Source organism: Protomyctophum bolini (assembly GCF_963924005.1).
Source record: "Protomyctophum bolini genome assembly, chromosome: 2".
Classification (NCBI taxonomy): Eukaryota; Metazoa; Chordata; class Actinopteri; order Myctophiformes; family Myctophidae; genus Protomyctophum; species Protomyctophum bolini.
The window spans coordinates 42732625-42750124 of NC_137863.1; the positions used below are offsets into that span (position 1 = coordinate 42732625).

Sequence of the window (17500 nt, forward strand, 5' to 3'; positions counted from 1 at the left end):
CAGCTCTTGCCATGAGTTTGTCAGTTGCCGACCGGTAAAGCTATACTGTGCCTCCGAGCTCTTCGTTTTTTTTTTGCTTGTGATCAACGTCTTATATAATAAATAAAATGCGCCACATCTCGGTATGTCTCTATGCCCCACCGACTTCAAATTTGACACACACGTTCCACACGCCCACAGGGAGTGCAGTGCCCGGTGTCAAGTCTGTCGGATCGCCGGTTGTCCAGAACCAGCACAAAAGCCTCTGCCCGGGCTCTGGACCTGATCACCCCTTGATCTCATATATGGTCGGAGCTGGCCTAGACGTCACAATGTTTTGACATCTGCATATTTGTTCATGTCTGGCAAAGAACTCCACATATATGGGCATTAAAGGAGACAATAAGTGGGTGCAGGGCATTCATTTCCAACTAGCATCGTTCTAACTAGGCCAGTGCCCAACTGGCACCGCTCTAGTATTTCTAAATCCTTGTCTCCTTGTGTCCCCCAGTGCTTCCACACCTGCAGCCTGCCCAGCCCAACCAACAGTCCGTCCAATCCTATTTTTTGTTTTTGAGGGGTGCTAGGCCCTCCTATATGTGACCATTATTGCGAACGCAATGAGCACTTACTATGAGACCTAGCAGATCATGTCTGTCTGTCTGTGTGTGTGTCTGTCCGTGTGTCCCCCCGCCTGTGCTATTAACTCAACAAAAAAAAGTTTTTCTCCTCTGGTGAAAAGCTGGAATTTGCACGATGGCAGGCTCTCAGTCAAATCTGCTCACATATGTCCGGCTTTGAGGGTTTGTGTAAACACAAACATTGAATTCCATTGACAATGAATGGCCACTTTTGAGTGTTTGTGTAAACACAAACATTGCATAAACAAACACAAATATTGAAGACGAAGGTGAGGACTCAAATTCTCACATGGCCGGAATAAGATGATGTATGATGATGTATGATGATAAGAGCGCCCCTCACTTCACACAGGTGTGATTATTTTAGGTTTAACAAATAAGCTTTGCTTGGAAACCTTGTTCTGAGTTCTGCTTGTGGGTCTAATATTTATACACCACCCTAACAACATCACACACTGGATGGGTCCAATAATATTGGACCCATCCAGTGTGTGATGTTGTTAGGGTGGTGTATAAATATTGGACCCATCCAGTGTAGTGTGATGTTGTTAGGGTGGTGTATAAATATTGGACCCATCCAGTGTAGTGTGATGTTGTTAGGGTGGTGTATAAATATTGGACCCAGTGTAGTGTGATGTTGTTAGGGTGGTGTATAAATATTGGACCCAGTGTAGTGTGATGTTGTTAGGGTGGTGTATAAATATTGGACCCATCCAGTGTAGTGTGATGTTGTTAGGGTGGTGTATACATAATATGTATACACCACCCTAACAACATCACACTACACTGGGTCCAATATTTATACACCACCCTAACAACATCACACTACACTGGGTCCAATATTTATACACCACCCTAACAACATCACACTACACTGGGTCCAATATTTATACACCACCCTAACAACATCACACTACACTGGGTCCAATATGTATACACCACCCTAACAACATCACACTACACTGGGTCCAATATTTATACACCACCCTAACAACATCACACTACACTGGATGGGTCCATTAATATTTATACACCACCCTAACAACATCACACTACACTGGCTGGGTCCAATATTTATACACCACCCTAACAACATCACACTACACTGGCTGCCCATACAGGCCAGAGCCCACTTCAAGGTGCTCCTCCTGACCTATGAAGCTCTAAGCGGACATATGCTCAATCCTACATGGCCAGTTTATTAGAGCTATGTATTCATACAGGGACAGGGAGGAGAGGAGAGGAGAGTAAAGGAGCGCAGAGAGCAGAGGAGAGGAGGGTAGGAGAAGAGGAGAGATGAGAGGTTTTCATTTGCTTGTCAAAGCAAATGTATGAAGATTTTGAAGCATTTTAACGAGCAGACCCTCAGCAAACAGGTCTGGTAGCGATTAGCAAATTCCCCATACCCCCACACGCGCACACACACACACACACACACACACACACACACACACACACACACACACACACACACACACACACACACACACACACACACACACACACACACACACACACACACACACACACACACACACACACACACACACACACACACACACACAATGTAATCCAGACCTACATGAACCATGCATGCCTACTATAAGTTGAGGAAGGTTTTGATTACATCTGCATGGGCTGTTGTGTTGGTGCTTCATTTCTAATGGAAAGTCATGCTTATATTCTGTGTTTTTGGTTTGTGTAGTTGTGTGGTCTCTTTCTCTCTCTCTCTCTCTCTCCATCTCTCTCTCTCTCTGACCAACATCCTTTAACTGACAGACTCTCACTTCCTTTCAGACAGCAGTGTGTGTGTGTGTGTGTGTGTGTGTGTGTGTGTGTGTGTGTGTGTGTGTGTGTGTGTGTGTGCAGTGTGTGTGCAGTGTGTGTGTGTGTGTGTGTGTGTGTGTGTGTGTGTGTGTGTGTGTGTGTGTGTGTGTGAATGTATGCATGCATGCATGCAAGTGATAAAGAGATAAACAACAAGCAGAACAACATTGAGGTTGTTTTACTCACCAGTAAGGTGAAGACTTGTTTTCTTACTCCTAAACAAAGTGTTGACTTGTCTCGTCTCCTACACCAAGCTGTGTTGATTTCTCTTGTTGACTCCTAAACATTAACAGTGTTGTCTTGTCTTGTTCAGTGTTCACTACACCAAGCTGTGTTGATTTCTCTTGTTGACTCCTATAAACATTAACAGTGTTGTCTTGTCTGTTCACTACACCAAGCTCTGTGTCTTGTCTCCTATAAAACTGTGTTGACTTGTCACTCCTAACCAAGCTGTGTTGACCTGTATCCTAAACTGTGTTGTCTCTGTCTCTCCTTCACCAAACTGTGAGCTCTGAGCTGCTTGTCATCAGGGGGACGTGCCAGAGAGACACCTGCTGAGAGGTGATTGGTGGGTGACACTGGGCCGTGAGCCAATAGGAGAGCCGGTGATGAGAGGGGATGAGGGTAAACCCCGCCTCCCCCAGACTGCTGGCTGTGTGTGCGTGTGTGTGTGTGTGTGTGTGTGTGTGTGTGTGTGTGCGTGTGCGTGTGCGACTGTGCGTGTGTGTGTGTGTGCGCGTGCGACTGCATGTGTGCAGGATAAGGGCAGACAGGTGTGTGTGTGTGTCCCGGCCTGCATGCATGTGTGTACCTGCAATTTAATGTAAACTGACCCTTTACTGTATCTCATCGGAATGCATGAATGACTGACAGAACCACAGAGACACTTATCACTCGCACGCACGCACGCACGCACTCACGCACGCACGCACGCCATATGGTTATTTATGGCATCCTAGTGATAAGTCACTTCTCATTTAAACTGTCGAGCGCTGGCGCTTTGGAATGGGGGTGTCAGATCAATCATAATATGGAATGAATTCTGTACTGGCCATATATTGAGCGTGTCTTGAGTGTACAGGGTTTGATGAGGTCAGATCAACATTATTGAATGTCAGAACAGGTCAGCTCCATATGGAGATCTAAGGGTGGCAGCGGGGGCAGTGTCTTGGAAAGTAGAGCAGGGTTTGATGAGGGCCCAGGTAGGGCCGGGCCTTAATTGTCAGGCCTGTTGAGAACTCCATATATGCAGATCTAGGTGATGATGAGTCTTCTCCATTGGCTATCAAGGGTTTGGTGAAGTCAGTGTCGTAAACTCCATGGCCATATATGGAGCGTGTCACGAGACGTGACCAACTGACGACCATACAGTATATTTGGTTAGTGTGACGTGTCACTATAGGCATGGCGGAGTGACGACCATATATGGTGGCGTGATGGAGTCACTGAGAGGTTTTGCATGGTTTTCATAGTAATCTGCGACCTACAGACCTTTGTCCAAAATATTAACTTTTCAGGAAATGAAAAGAAAAACAAAAAAAACACAAGACAGCCCCATCAAAGTTGGTAGCGTGACATACATACAAGGGTCCTTTTGGTTCTTGTCCAACCCACGCTAAACTGAAGAGGATTATCTGTGTTTGTACATGTTCGGTGGGAGTGTGTGTTTCTGTGCGTGCGTGCGCGCGCGCTACCCGGGCGGTGCCCACTCATTGGGTGGTCCACTGAATGCATATGGTCTATTGAGTATTCAAACATGAGTATTCTGAACATTTTGAGAACCTCAGGAGATCTGTCGCACAAACAGTTTAGAAGACATAGAGCCATGTTTGAAGTATAGCTGTCATTTAAAAAAGGGTGTGGTCATTTCACAGAAATTATATGATATGATATGATATAGTACTTTATTGTCAGTTCACACTGAAATTTGTCTTGCGACACAGCAGCCAAGTATGCAGAACATATACAAAACACAAAGAACAAGACAATTTACATACATAAAGACATGAGCAATATCCACCGCTTAGATTATCCTGTGGCTACTACATCTCCTGATTAAGCCTCAAAGTCGACTGGTAGACAAAGGACCTCTTTAGTCTGACCTTGTTGTATGCTGGTACACCATATCTCCTTCCTGAAGGTAGCAACCTATATTCTCTATACAACACATGCTTAGTATTAGAGGTGATATTCCTTGCTAACCTTAGGATGCTGTTATCATATGTGGATGTATAAAGTTTCTGAAGTTGTTGTCCAACAATCTTTGAACAAATGTTCAGTTGTTGCAGCAGTTGTGACTTTAAGGCTGCAGACAAACATCACACACTGTTAATGATTTGAGGGAAATTGAGGCATTTTGTTAAAAACAGAGCACTCCTGCAATCTTAACCAACCGGATGGAACATGGACAATGGGACAGGTCCGCGTTGATCACATATAGAGGTAGTGTGTACCGATTTGCGTTATGTACAGTGCAGTATATGGATAAACTCTGTAGGAGAAATACATTTAAAACAGGTCGTGTCGGGTCATGTGAAGTTAGCTCCACATTGTGAACAGTATACATCAATAAGATGTGTAACGTGAAGTTAGCTTCACATGTGATCAGCAAAGATTCAATCAATACATGTAATGTGAAATTAGTTCCAGCTGTGATCAGTAAAGATTCAATCAATTGTTTGAATGATTGATAGAGAATGGGTACATCGAGGATATAACCATGAAAATCACTAAGACTTGTTTACAAACCAGGGTCCTCCATTTTCAATTCATCAGAACATTTAAAGTCGTACAAATATACTGTACACTTATATGTATACATGCGCGCGCGTGTGTGTGTGTGTGTGTGTGTGTGTGTGTGTGTGTGTGTGTGTGTGTGTGTGTGTGTGTGTGTGTGCATGTGTAATTGTATGTGTGCGTGTGTGTGTACGTGTGTGTGTGTGTGTGAGTGAGTGAGTGAGTGAGAGGGAGAGAGAGAGAGAGGCTCATGTTTCTCAGTGTTGTCGTGTATTTGGTCATTTGATCTACCGTTCATTTTCACAGAAGAGAAGAGAAGAGAAGAGAAGAGAAGAGAAGAGAAGAGAAGAGAAGAGAAGAGAATTAAGGTAAGGAGAAATATAGAAAACTAACACACACACACACACACACACACACACACACACACACACCTCAATTCAAAGGGCTTTATTTGTTACAAATGAGTATGTTGGACCCAAAAGCGACAGCAGGCAGAACAAGTAAACTTAGAAGGATGTCTTAACAAAACACATGAACTTCCATAAATGGGAAAACGGGTAATACAGATACAGATACAGATACAGATACAGGACAGACTCACTCACCAGGGGGCTAGAAACCAACAAGAATACAATGCAAATGCGGGGCTTAAGTAGACACAGGGATAACAGATGGCACACACAGGTGAACTAAATTGACAATCAACACTGGGATAGGCTGAAGGAGACTAAAAGGATACATGTAGGTGTATGTATGTATGTATGTATGTATGTATTTGGTTAAAATGGGTGGGGTTTAAAAAAAGGCAAGAGCTTGCTCTGGTGCACTGGCCTAAAAGTGGGTCCTTAAAAACTGCTAAAACGTCTGAAATGTATGTATGTAGGTATGTATGCATGTATGTGTGTAGTATTTAAAAAGGGGGGGCTTTTTAGTAAAAAGCCCAGCCCACAAAACCTTCATATATTTAAAACAAATCCAAAATAAGGTTACCAGTGAAGGGCAAAATGCCTATTCACTGGGGACTATGCAAGGCAGAGGCGTCCACCCCCCTGAGTCCAAGTTAAGCGTATGTATGTATTTGGTTAAAATGGGTGGGGTTTAAAATGTATGTATGTATGTAATGTATGTATGTAATTACATGTGTGTATATGTGTATATATGTATTTACATGTGTGTATGTGTGTACTGTATATATGTATATTTACATGTGTAAATATGTATATATGAATGTATTTGCATGCAGATGCGTACACTGATGACCACCCAGAAGCAGAACTGCTACAGAGAGCAGATCCAGAAGGAGATGATGAGTCGTCTGCTGTGGAAGAGCAGATACTCCAAAGACTATCCTACCTGCTTCATCCCCAGACACCACAAGACCTCCACGGACCACCAGACCTCCAGAAGGACCACAGACCACCAGACCTCCAGCGACCCCCTGCAGACCTCTGGAGACCCCCAGACCTCCAGAGAACCCCAGAGCCCCAGAGGGACCAGACTGCTGCCCCCCAGACCCCCTGCTAACTCCTGGTATGGAGCCTTGTTATGGTTTTGATGGTTAGAAGAGCATGGTTCTCAGAGTGGGGTTCAGGGACCCGATTGATTGATTGATTATTTTATAACACGTCTACCAGACCTACTAATCTGCCCCACCCCTTTCAGGAGTGTCCTGCCTCCCGTTACCAAGGCAACAGAGAACCCGCCTCTCGTTAGCAAGGCAACAAAGAAGCACAGAGACCACCTGGCTGTTGTTGCGGAGACAGAGGGACGGAGCCTCACTGAGGTTCCACTGATGAGACCAGTGTCTCCCCTTAGCAAGCACCTCCTGTACCATGTAAATATATCACCCTATAGCGACCATGTAAATATCACCATAGCAATCATGTAAACATCACGGAAATCATTGTAGGCCTACAACGTCTGTCTGTCTGTTAATCTCCCATTTGCCAGCAGGGGAAGGGGCGGAGCCTATACCTCCGGAGGCGGGACCAGAAACAACCCGAGGAGAAATATGACTTTCCTTTGATCTCTTCCTGGGAGTATGGATGGAAACTAGGTATGTCCAATCCATCTACCTGCCTACCTATACCTACCTACCTCGGGGGGGGGGGGTTGAAATTTGGCCAATGAGACTGTCCTATATTCTTCCTATATTCACTTGCAGAGTCTTTTTGAGCAAGGTTTTTCGTGTGATATATCGCTAGCTAGTAGCCTCGAAAAGCACAGGTGTTTTGTTTATAGGGAGATAGTGAAACTCTTTATGGCCAAGGCCCTAATCAAGAATGAGCTACAGCTGTGACAGCCTCAGTTGAGAGACAGGTGCGTGATTGCAGGGTAGACACTGAATAGAGCATATAGCAGTGGGCGTATACTGTTTTTCTGGACATACTGAAGATTTGTTTTTCCCATAGAGATTTATTTATATCAATTATTCTAAGTCTCGAATCTAGCCATCCAGGATCCTGGTGAATCATGACTATAGTGTTCTCAAGCAGTGTATGGGACTGTCAATTAACACCAAGCTTAAACCACAGCCAATGAAGACAGAATCAAGGTTGGAATTGACAGTTTACTTGCATACTTCTTCGACGACATGATGGTGACAACTGTAAAATAATAAAACAATACAAACATTCAGTGTCTGTTCTCAAATGACAGCATTGCACACACAGGCAATTAGCAAAATCACACTGTGGCTAAACCACATACACACTGCAGTGTAATTAGCAAGATGACATATACACCAGTCTGCTCTGCAGACAGCAGCAAACAGTGTTTAAAGAATTCCAAACTTCCAAATAAACATTCACGAAACATCACACAAAGTTACAATAACTGGATTCACCAGCACAACGACATTTCGTCAAAAATGCTTCCAAGTGGGTATAAGATGTGTTTCAAGGCTCAAGCTCTAACCTGCAGGTCTGATCTTCTCTATATGCTCTGCTGCATTAGCGTGAATATTTAATTATATGATGTACTACATTTAATACATACCATTTGTTTAGCATTTGTGCAGGATTTCTTGATTCTAGGCTTAACATAATTAGCTCTTCGCTAAGTCCCTCCCCAACCCGTCCTTGTCCAATAGGCACGTTAGCAGTGAAGAGACAGGTCAAGCTGTCCTTCCTGACGGGATTTCTGAGAAATCATTTCTCCATTTAAATAATGGAGCAAAACCTTCAAAATGTCTTCTAAATCTAGTCAACCCTGCAAATGTGCATGACATTATTTAAATAAACTAGAAATACGAGGAAATGACAGAGGGGGAAATCAACTTTTAACGACCGCCCAACAGGAGTTTTAGGGTGTCGCAGTGAGGCTCCAGAAGTACATTCCCCCTTAATTTAGACCACAGGGAATTTTATTATCTTCCATAATGTAACAATTCAATGTACACTTACCACTAAGATCCTGGTTCTATATGCTCCTGTAGAAACCCCAAGTATAGCCTACTATGCTACAGTATCACTCTATCCATTATCAACTGTGTGTGTGTGTGTGTGTGTGTGTGTGTGTGTGTGTGTGTGTGTGTGTGTGTGTGTGTGCGCGTGCATGCGTGTGCATGCGTGCGTGCATGCGTGTGTGCGTGCATGTGTGTTCGTGTAGGTGAATACGGTGTTAGCTACAGATCTCCATCGAGTGGAAAGTCGTCCGTGGTGAAAAACACGTTCTACGCCAAGAATGGAATCTTCAACCTTCCATCTGCTACTGACAGCCTGTCTGTCTGACTGCCTGCCTGCCTGCCTGCCTGCCTGCCTGCCTGTCTGCCTGCCTGCCTGCCTGTCTGTCTGTCTGTCTGTCTGTCTGTCTGACTGACTGACACCCTGTCTGTCTGTGCTGTTGAAACCCAGTTTCATCCTGGGGAAATGTGGAACTGCATTAAAAGGTTTTCAAACCCAAGACAGTTGTATGTTCTTTATATTAATTATGAGTTATGTTATTTATATTAATACAATTATTGACATGCACAATGACAGTTATATGGATACATGCATTGTGACAGTATGATCTTTATATTAATTATGACGGTTGTGTGGATACAGTATAGTATAACAAAAAACATCGCATGGATGCACCTGGGACGTATCCTCAGTGATGTATCCTGAGGTCAACAGGGTTTCGGGTCTCTCAACATCATACCCCTCACTCAGGCGACCCAGCCGGGAGTGATCAAGTCCCGACTTACGTCCCAGTAGCTACCCTAGTATAACATTGTAACCGGGTGGGTCGATTAGCCACACCATGGAACCTTGAATTAATGTTTTTTTTTGTCGCTTTCCTTTAAAGCCAACCATTTGATGAGTGTGTTCGGTAGAAGACTCAAAGTGTCTCCTTTGAGTCTCCTACCGGATACACTGTTGTTATGCTCAACCGGTGTTACGTAGCCAAATGTGCCAGGGACTACAAAGGCAAAGACAATGAGACAGTATGCAAAAAGGAAATATAATTCAAACAAAACTTTATGTTTGGGGAATCCTGGAAGTGGAGAGAGGGTTTGGGAAATCCAGGGAAAGGGTTGAAGGAGCGGTGGAGCTGTACTGGGAGACACATGGGTTTGAGGCACAAAACAGAGGAACAAAGTTAGTACAAAAACAGCAGATCTACAAAATGAAAAACGTCCTAAAGCACACTAGAGAGTGTTCTAAACTGCCGGTTACACTAACCACAGTAGTCAACATCCAGGCGCCGTCCAACGCCGTCTCTCAGCAGTTTATATTGGCAGCCTCTGTTGATTGTGGAGCCAGCTGGGCTGATTGGAATCAGTCAAACCTGTGCTGGCTGAGGGAGACGCCGTCACGCCAGGCCCTTGCCCTGTGATGTGTCCCGGGGGAGGGACTAGGAATGTGAGGAGTGTGTGGAACTTTGATGACAAATGATTGGCTTAGGAATGCAACACAAACAAAATAAATTTCCATGAATGTGGTAAACATTCTATGGTGCTTAAACATTGTAAAGACCATGTCTGGCCGAGGGCTTTGGAACAAAAATAACCGTGCAAAGGATGCAAGCAATGGAAAAGCAAAGAAAATATGTTAAAAGCTGCGCTTGAAATTTGAGATAAGATGTTAGCAGCTGCTGTTAACATGCACGTACACAACATGAATCCATTGAAGGTGTTGTCACATGCACGCACGCACACACGTGCAAACGCACACGCACACGCACACGAACACATACACAGACTGTCTTCAGGTGGTGAACAGCAAGAATCCATTGAAGGTGTTGTCGGCTCGTCCGCTGCTCGCCAGCACATGGCTGTGTTCTCCGTGCAGCCACAAGGAGACCGCGTCTCCTTCCTCCAGATCCATGAGCGCCGAGCCCGACGACACCAGGAAGTTATCCGACCAATCACACACGGACAGCTTCGACTCCTCCCCCTTCATCAGCTTCAGGCACACCTGTGTGGTGACGGCGACGAGTTAAGGACAGAGGCACGCATGCATGCATGCAGGCACTCACGCACGCACACACCTAGCTGTGTGGTAACAGTGCCGAGTTAACGACAGACACATGCACATTGCACGCACACGCTCGCACGCACTGGTGGAGGAGTTTACAATTTACAATTTGGGCATTTTAGCACATGCTCTTAATCAAACCCGGGACCTATAAATCCTATGGTATGATACCAGTCGGCTAAAGAGCCATAGCCCGATAGGCAAGCAGCAACACAGCACCCTATAGCCTACACCCTACAGTAATACAAATCAATCAAATAGAATCTCAAACAGTAGAATATCTGTGCAATGAAACTATAAACACTATAGAATGCCAGTAAAGAGGTGAGTTTTCAGATTATGAATGAAGATTGGGAGTTTACACGTCTACTGTATCTACAAGGTTTATAATTCACCTAACCAAAATACATAGCTTATAATTCACCTAGCCCCAGCAGTATGTTCCCTCAGCACTACACTCATTCTGTAGCTCCGAGATGAGGTCACACCCTGGGCCCCTCCCACCGCGGTTCAGAAACGGTGCATGTTTCCACAAGGAACGCTTCTTACCCTTTTCTGCACAATGAATCCAAAAAGTGAAGGGCTATAGCATGCTAAACTAATTTAAATTTAGGAATGGCCAAGAAAATCCAATAAAGAAGTTTATAATGTATCTAAGATAGTAGTTTAAACTTTAAATAGCTTACTTATCACCTACTGTACCTACAACATATCTGAACCTGGCACCTAATATGGCTCCCAAACTATGAAATGAACTCTCCAATGCAGTCAGAATTGCAGTGCAGACTCACTGCCTATAGTCTGAAAACTCACCTCTTCAGACTCCATCTTAGCCCGTAGCACTTGTCCTATCCTCAACTAACTTACAGGCGTATGCAAAGGCTAACTATGTCATTTAGGTAGATGCCAGGTGATTATTGATCTGACATTCTATAGTAGTTTCGATGTAAAATTTTCTTTGGATATCTGTTAGACTGATGATAGGCCCTTGGTTTACTTTTGATCATACATGACTATGTCTATGTATTTGATGTATCACCATGTGTTGTTCTTGTTTTGTAAATCACTCTGGATTAAGAGCGTCTGCTAAATGCTGAAATTGTAAACGGCAATCCCCTTTTTTACAGGACGGACGGACGGACGGACGGACGGACGGACAGACAGACAGACAGACAGACAGACAGACAGACAGACAGACAGACAGACAGACAGACAGACAGACAGACAGACAGACCTGGGTCTTGGCAGATATGTAGAAAGAGAAGTAATACAGTCCTTTAACGGTGCACGTGAAAACTCCTTGAGTCAGATTGACTCCTCCTGAAGTATGCTCCAATAGCACCCTGCACACACGCACCCGCACACACGCACACACACACACACACACACACACACACACACGCACGCACGCACGCACGCACGCACGCACGCACGCACGCACGCACGCACGCACACACACACACACACACACACACACACACACACACACACACACACACACACACACACACACACACACACACACACACAATGGTAATGGTCTACATTACAATACTTGTTAATAATATTAGATGTGGCATGCTGTCACGTCCAAATAAACGTAGAAAGTTTTCTAAACTAAACTGGAAAACTAGTTCTTGAATTTATAATTATGATTAAAGGGGTTAATTTGCTGGCTTGGGGTTCTGGTAAGAAACGTGTAGGCTTTGCTGCCACCTTGTGGTGACAACGGGAGGCTACAATGCTACTGGTGGTCAGTCACACATTACAATATAACTGTAAATCCTACCAGGCTAGTACCACCGTATACTAATAAGAACCAATAACTATTGCAAATGTTGATGGTTTTATAATTTTATGTTCTTAAACATCATTATTGCACAGAATATCATTTAAACTCAACGTGTCTTTAATTAAAATTTGAAGTGTGTTGATAACATAATAAATTGATCGTTACTGATGATGAAGAAAGCAATATTTCTGTTGAAATGAATATATAAATAGATTAATTAATTCACTACCAAACTACTTTCATTCATTTAATTTGTTCATGCTTTCAATTAAGTAATGGTTGTGAAGTAAACAAATGGTTACAATGAATGGACTATTGTTATGAATATGAATGAATATCGTCGGTGTCAGTCAGTCAGTCAGTGACAGACAGACAGACTGTGAGGTGGGCGTGTCTTACTTGTTGAAGTTCATTGGCCTGTCAGCAGGGGGGTGCTGGGGGACTGTCCGTTTGTAGGAGAAGCAGGGTCTCTGTTGGGCGTCACCGCCATGGGCCGTGGAAGCCCCTCCCCCGCTGGTCCCCGGGGGTCCGGGGGGTCCCAGGGGACCCAGGGGACCGGGTGACCCCGGGTCTCCACGCACACCTGGGCGTCCTGGGGGTCCAGACGGACCCACGTCTCCGCTCTGTCCCTTTAAGACATGTCCACTTTCACCTGGAGACAATTAACATAAAGGCATGTCCACTTTCACCTGAAGACAATTAACATAAAGGCATGTCCACTTTCACCTGGAGACAATTAACATAAAGGCATGTCCACTTTCACCTGAAGACAATTAACATAAAGGCATGTCCACTTTCACCTGGAAACAATTAACATAAAGACATGTCCACTTTCACCTGAAGACAATTAACATAAAGACATGTCCACTTTCACCTGAAGACAATTAACATAAAGACATGTCCACTTTCACCTGAAGACAATTAACATAAAGACATGTCCACTTTCACCTGAAGACAATTAACATAAAGACATGTCCACTTTCACCTGAAGACAATTAACATAAATAATGTCCACTTTAGGGGGAGTTAGGGGGTGGAGTTAAACAGGTGAGTGCTAGGGGGTGAACAGGTGAGTGCTAGGGGGTGGAGTTAAACAGGTGAGTGCTAGGGGGTGGAGTTAAACAGGTGAGTGCTAGGGGGTGGAGTTAAACAGGTGAGTGCTAGGGGGTGGAGTTAAAGAGGTGAGTTCTAGGGGGTGAACAGGTGAGTGCTAGGGGTGGAGAGGTGAGTGCTAGGGGGTGGAGTTAAACAGGTGAGTGCTAGGGGGTGAACAGGTGAGTGCTAGGGGGTGGAGTTAAATAGGTGAGTGCTAGGGGGTGAACAGGTGAGTGCTAGGGGGTGGAGTTAAAGAGGTGAGTACTAGGGGGTGAACAGGTGAGTGCTAGGGGGTGGAGTTAAAGAGGTGAGTGCTAGGGGGTGAACAGGTGAGTGCTAGGGGGTGGAGTTAAAGAGGTGAGTGCTAGGGTTGAACAGGTGAGTGCTAGGGGGTGAACAGGTGAGTGCTAGGGGGTGGAGTTAAAGAGGTGAGTGCTAGGGGGTGAACAGGTGAGTGCTAGGGGGTTGAGTTAAATAACAGGTGAGTGCTATAGGGGGTGGGGTTAAACAGGTGAGTGCTAGGGGGTGAGACCTGCATCTCCCTTCTCTCCCGTGGCTCCATCGTTGCCGTGGGAACCGTGGGAGCCCGGTATTCCGGGAATACCAGGCCGCGCCCCTCTGTGCGCATCACAGCTGGGCTCCGTGCTGATTGGCTGAAGGAGGAGGGACGACAGGGCAATGGCTGCACACGCCCATGTGACCCACTGGAGGGCCTGCACACGCACGCACACACACACACACACACGCACACACACACACACACACACACACACACACACACACACACACACACGCAGGCACACACACACACACACACACATACACACACACACACACACACGCACGCACGCACGCACGCACGCACGCACGCACGCACAACATTGTTCAGTTAACTTAGGATGGGGTCCCCAGTTAAAGTACTACCATATTATCACAATCATTGTAAGTAACCACTTTATCCATCCATGCATTTATAATGTGTAATTGGCTATTCAAAAACAGCTCCCATAGAGCTTGTACATCTGCTATTTTTGAAGGTTTATGAAAGATATCAAATCATTTTGGAAAATTTTGAATAATATTGATTTTGTTTTTGTCTTTTGTTTCTTTTACATAAATCTTCTCTTCTGGGGGGTATGCATTGCAAAGGCTCAACTTATGTAGACATAGCACTCTATAGTGTATATACTCATAGTTTCATTATATGTTCTTAGCTTGCTTATGATCCTAGATGACTATTTATTTGATGTATTACCATGTGTTGTTCTTGCTTACTGTAAATCGCTCTGGATTATGATGAGCATCTGATAAATACCTAAAATGTAAATTGTAATTGCACCACATTCTCAGACGAAGCACAAAATGCTTAGAAAGTAATCTGTAGTCAAATGTAATCTCTTATACCGATCACAATTAAAGTGCTTCCTACATGGAGCAGTTTGATAATAATAATAAAAATAAAATAAAAAATCTCACCATTCTGTTCCTCTAGCAACACGTCCTGAAGAATGTCTGTCTGTCTGTCTGTCTGTCTCAGACACACACTGACAAACGAAAAAATATATAAATAATACAGAAAGGAGTGTCCCTGCTCTCTCTCTCTCTCTCTCTCTCTCTCTCTCTGTGTGTGCGTGTGCGTGTGCGCACGCGTGTGTGACTATGATAGATCACATGCTGTGTCCATCTTTGCATATCTAAGCTCTACATATATGCATTCATCATCATCATTTTTATTATGATTAAATCAACGTCCTACTACTACAGCGTCAAACAAAAGCTTCCAGCTTGTAGATATGCTACTTTTGAATCCTGAAAAGTAACAGTTTAGTTTCCCCCTACAGAGATGATAATTATGTACACGTTTGCTTTATAAATGCAGCCTCCACAAAAAACAGTGAACCATGCTGGCCATGTATTTAGGCTTCTGGAGGCACCGGGACCAGGTGCTCTCCAATGAGTCATTAGGCTGGAATGCCACACCCTTGCAGTCCCGGCCCCTTTCAGAACGATGAGGGCCCAGGAAATAATTCCCCATTCATTTCCCCCATTCAAAAAGTATTTATTCAAAGACGTTTATGACAATAAACACAATGTGTTTGGGCCGATCAAATAATTAGTAAGAAGAAAAACAAAACAAAAAGTGTACCCTGCCTTTTTTGAGTGGTGCAACCACTCCTACAACCAGAAATATCCGTGTTCACCCGCCTATGTGTATCTGGGCACCAGAGAGAGAGAGAGAGAGAGAGAGAGAGAGAGAGAGGAGGAGGAGGAGGAGGAGGAGGGGAGAGGGGAGTTGCACCACTCAGTTCACACGGGTGTGGTTTTTTCCTACTAATTATTTGATCTGCCCTAAACATTGTGTTTATTATTGTCATGATTTGTCACAACAACAGTTGGCTTTGTCCACGGCATAAACGTCTTTAAATAAATACTTTTTGCAAAGTCTATGGGGAAAAATAATTATTTTGCTCCTACTGAAAAGGTTGAGAACCACTGTCATGAAGGAGAAGAGAAAGTGATCCTGAAAAGTTTCACGAAAACAGGAAGAGAAACCAAAAAATATCTCAAAACAGGAAGTCAGGCAACACCATGTGAAGAACATCGACATGAATTATCAAACATCATCACATTCAGATTTATTTATATGAAACATTCTCGGACACTTCTCTTTTCCCAAGGTTCATGTTTCTCCATTTATTTATTTTTGTTATTATTCTTGTCATGTGAATTAATTGCATGAATGGAAACAATAAGACCGCAAGCACTTTTCTTTTGGTGCTATCCCTTTTGGAATAAGTGTTTGACTGTACTCTGTTGCTGTTTTTACATTTATGTCTAATAAACTATTCAATCAATCAATCAATCAATCAATCAATCAATCTGAGAAGCTTGCATCGATGCATGTAGACCACAATGGTGGCCTGGACGTGTCCGTTGTCTGTTAGTCAGAAAGGTATAATTAACCATGTGAAAAGGACAACCACGAAAGTCTCATTTTACCACTTTCCTTGCAACAACAAAGCTACTGGTCTCCCAAATATGGTTCTGCCCCACACTGAATACTATCGCAATTTTATTTCATTGTGTCAACTAAATCCTCATTAATGCAAACTAGATTCAACATACTCAACCCTCATGCACACATTCTAAATATGCCCCTCCGAGATATTGCACTTCAATAAAATAATGATAATAATAGTCTTTATTGTCTCCACATCATATATTTTCTTTGTCATGGACACTTAATTCTGGGGTGACCAAATCCAAACTGTTCATTAAGGGACAGAAGTATCTGTGGGTCAAGTGGGACAGTACAGGGGAACCGGACGGGGTTATAGCAGCTTATTACTTGAGTTGCTATTAAATGCCTTGTCGATGTCAGATTCGACTTCCCGTCTGAGCTGTAATAATAATAATAATAATAAAAACAAAAGTGAATATATGATTGGCCGGAATCAGTGATAGACTATAGGGTCCTATATACCTTAGCATTGTTCATTGGCAAAGACAAACTCTCACAACAACTGGCCAATAGAAAATAAGGTTCTGTTCAGAATTTATTGTCATCTCTCCTGTCTTTATGACAAAATATTAGAAAACGCTCATGGTCTCGATAAAAACCTGTCTCGTAAAATAAGGTGTCAATAAGGTGTTATTGTTATCAATAAACATTAACGAGCTCCATCCCTGACCACTGGTCGTGGGCGGGGTCAGTGGGAGTGGCCAGTGGGCGGGGTTAAGGTCAGGGGTCATTGGGTCAGTTGGCGTGCAGCAGGAAGCCAGAGAACACACTGTTTCCTCCCAGTCTTCCGGTCAGCCCTCGGAACACGCTGGTCTCCAACCAAACCTCCTGACCAGCGTCCAGGTGGAGAGAGAGTCCTCCTGAAAACACCTGGAATAATAATATGATAATTACAATATGAGTATAACATGATAACATTATAATCTCCTGACCAGCATCCAGGTGG

The 17500-nt window shown here is 43.9% G+C and overlaps 3 protein-coding genes across 8 annotated transcripts in view; 1 reads left to right on the forward strand and 2 right to left on the reverse strand.

Annotated features, from left to right (window-relative positions):
* Positions 1-5493: 5493 nt before the first annotated feature.
* LOC308325420 (uncharacterized protein) lies at positions 5494-8919 on the forward strand. 4 transcript variants are annotated; one of them, XM_080777910.1, is made up of 5 exons: positions 5494-5551; positions 6427-6713; positions 6846-7044; positions 7134-7239; positions 8793-8919. In XM_080777910.1, the coding sequence occupies exons 2-5, from the start codon at positions 6427-6429 to the stop codon at positions 8912-8914; spliced, it is 714 nt and encodes a 237-aa protein (XP_080634036.1). In that variant the 5' UTR covers positions 5494-5551; the 3' UTR covers positions 8915-8919. The 4 variants fall into 4 exon arrangements, with proteins under 4 accessions (XP_080634036.1, XP_080634035.1, XP_080634037.1 ...); XM_080777909.1 differs by lacking the exon at positions 5494-5551 and having other exon boundaries at positions 6409-6713; XM_080777911.1 differs by lacking the exon at positions 5494-5551 and having other exon boundaries at positions 6409-6713; positions 6846-7017.
* Positions 8920-9779: 860 nt separating this feature from the next.
* LOC308325410 (complement C1q subcomponent subunit B-like) lies at positions 9780-15069 on the reverse strand. The gene is made up of 5 exons (XM_080777897.1): positions 15009-15069; positions 14065-14245; positions 12837-13089; positions 11880-11988; positions 9780-10585 (listed from the first exon to the last, which is right to left on the reverse strand). The coding sequence occupies exons 1-5, from the start codon at positions 15009-15011 to the stop codon at positions 10376-10378; spliced, it is 756 nt and encodes a 251-aa protein (XP_080634023.1). The 5' UTR covers positions 15012-15069; the 3' UTR covers positions 9780-10375.
* A 1122-nt stretch (positions 15070-16191) lies between these two features.
* c1qc (complement component 1, q subcomponent, C chain) overlaps positions 16192-17500 on the reverse strand; it is a 5025-nt gene continuing 3716 nt past the window's right edge. For all 3 annotated transcript variants that reach the window (XM_080793804.1, XM_080793803.1, XM_080793805.1), the window contains exon 8: positions 16192-17424. In XM_080793804.1, coding sequence (XP_080649930.1) covers positions 17290-17424 — 135 coding nt within the window. In that variant the 3' untranslated portion in view covers positions 16192-17289. The remainder of the gene's footprint in view (positions 17425-17500) is intronic.

Coding starts and splice junctions, on each gene's coding strand:
- LOC308325420 (XM_080777909.1), top strand. CDS start 6,421: ATGCAGATGCGTACACTGATGACCACCCAGAAGCAGAACTGCTACAGA. Junction 6,714..6,845: donor AGACCCCCTGCTAACTCCTG/GTATGGAGCCTT, acceptor CACCCCTTTCAG/GAGTGTCCTGCCTCCCGTTA. Junction 7,045..7,133: donor TATCACCCTATAGCGACCAT/GTAAATATCACC, acceptor CCCATTTGCCAG/CAGGGGAAGGGGCGGAGCCT.
- LOC308325410 (XM_080777897.1), bottom strand. Junction 13,090..14,064: donor GGGAGAGAAGGGAGATGCAG/GTCTCACCCCCT, acceptor AATTGTCTCCAG/GTGAAAGTGGACATGTCTTA. Junction 11,989..12,836: donor AGGCCAATGAACTTCAACAA/GTAAGACACGCC, acceptor GCGTGTGTGCAG/GGTGCTATTGGAGCATACTT.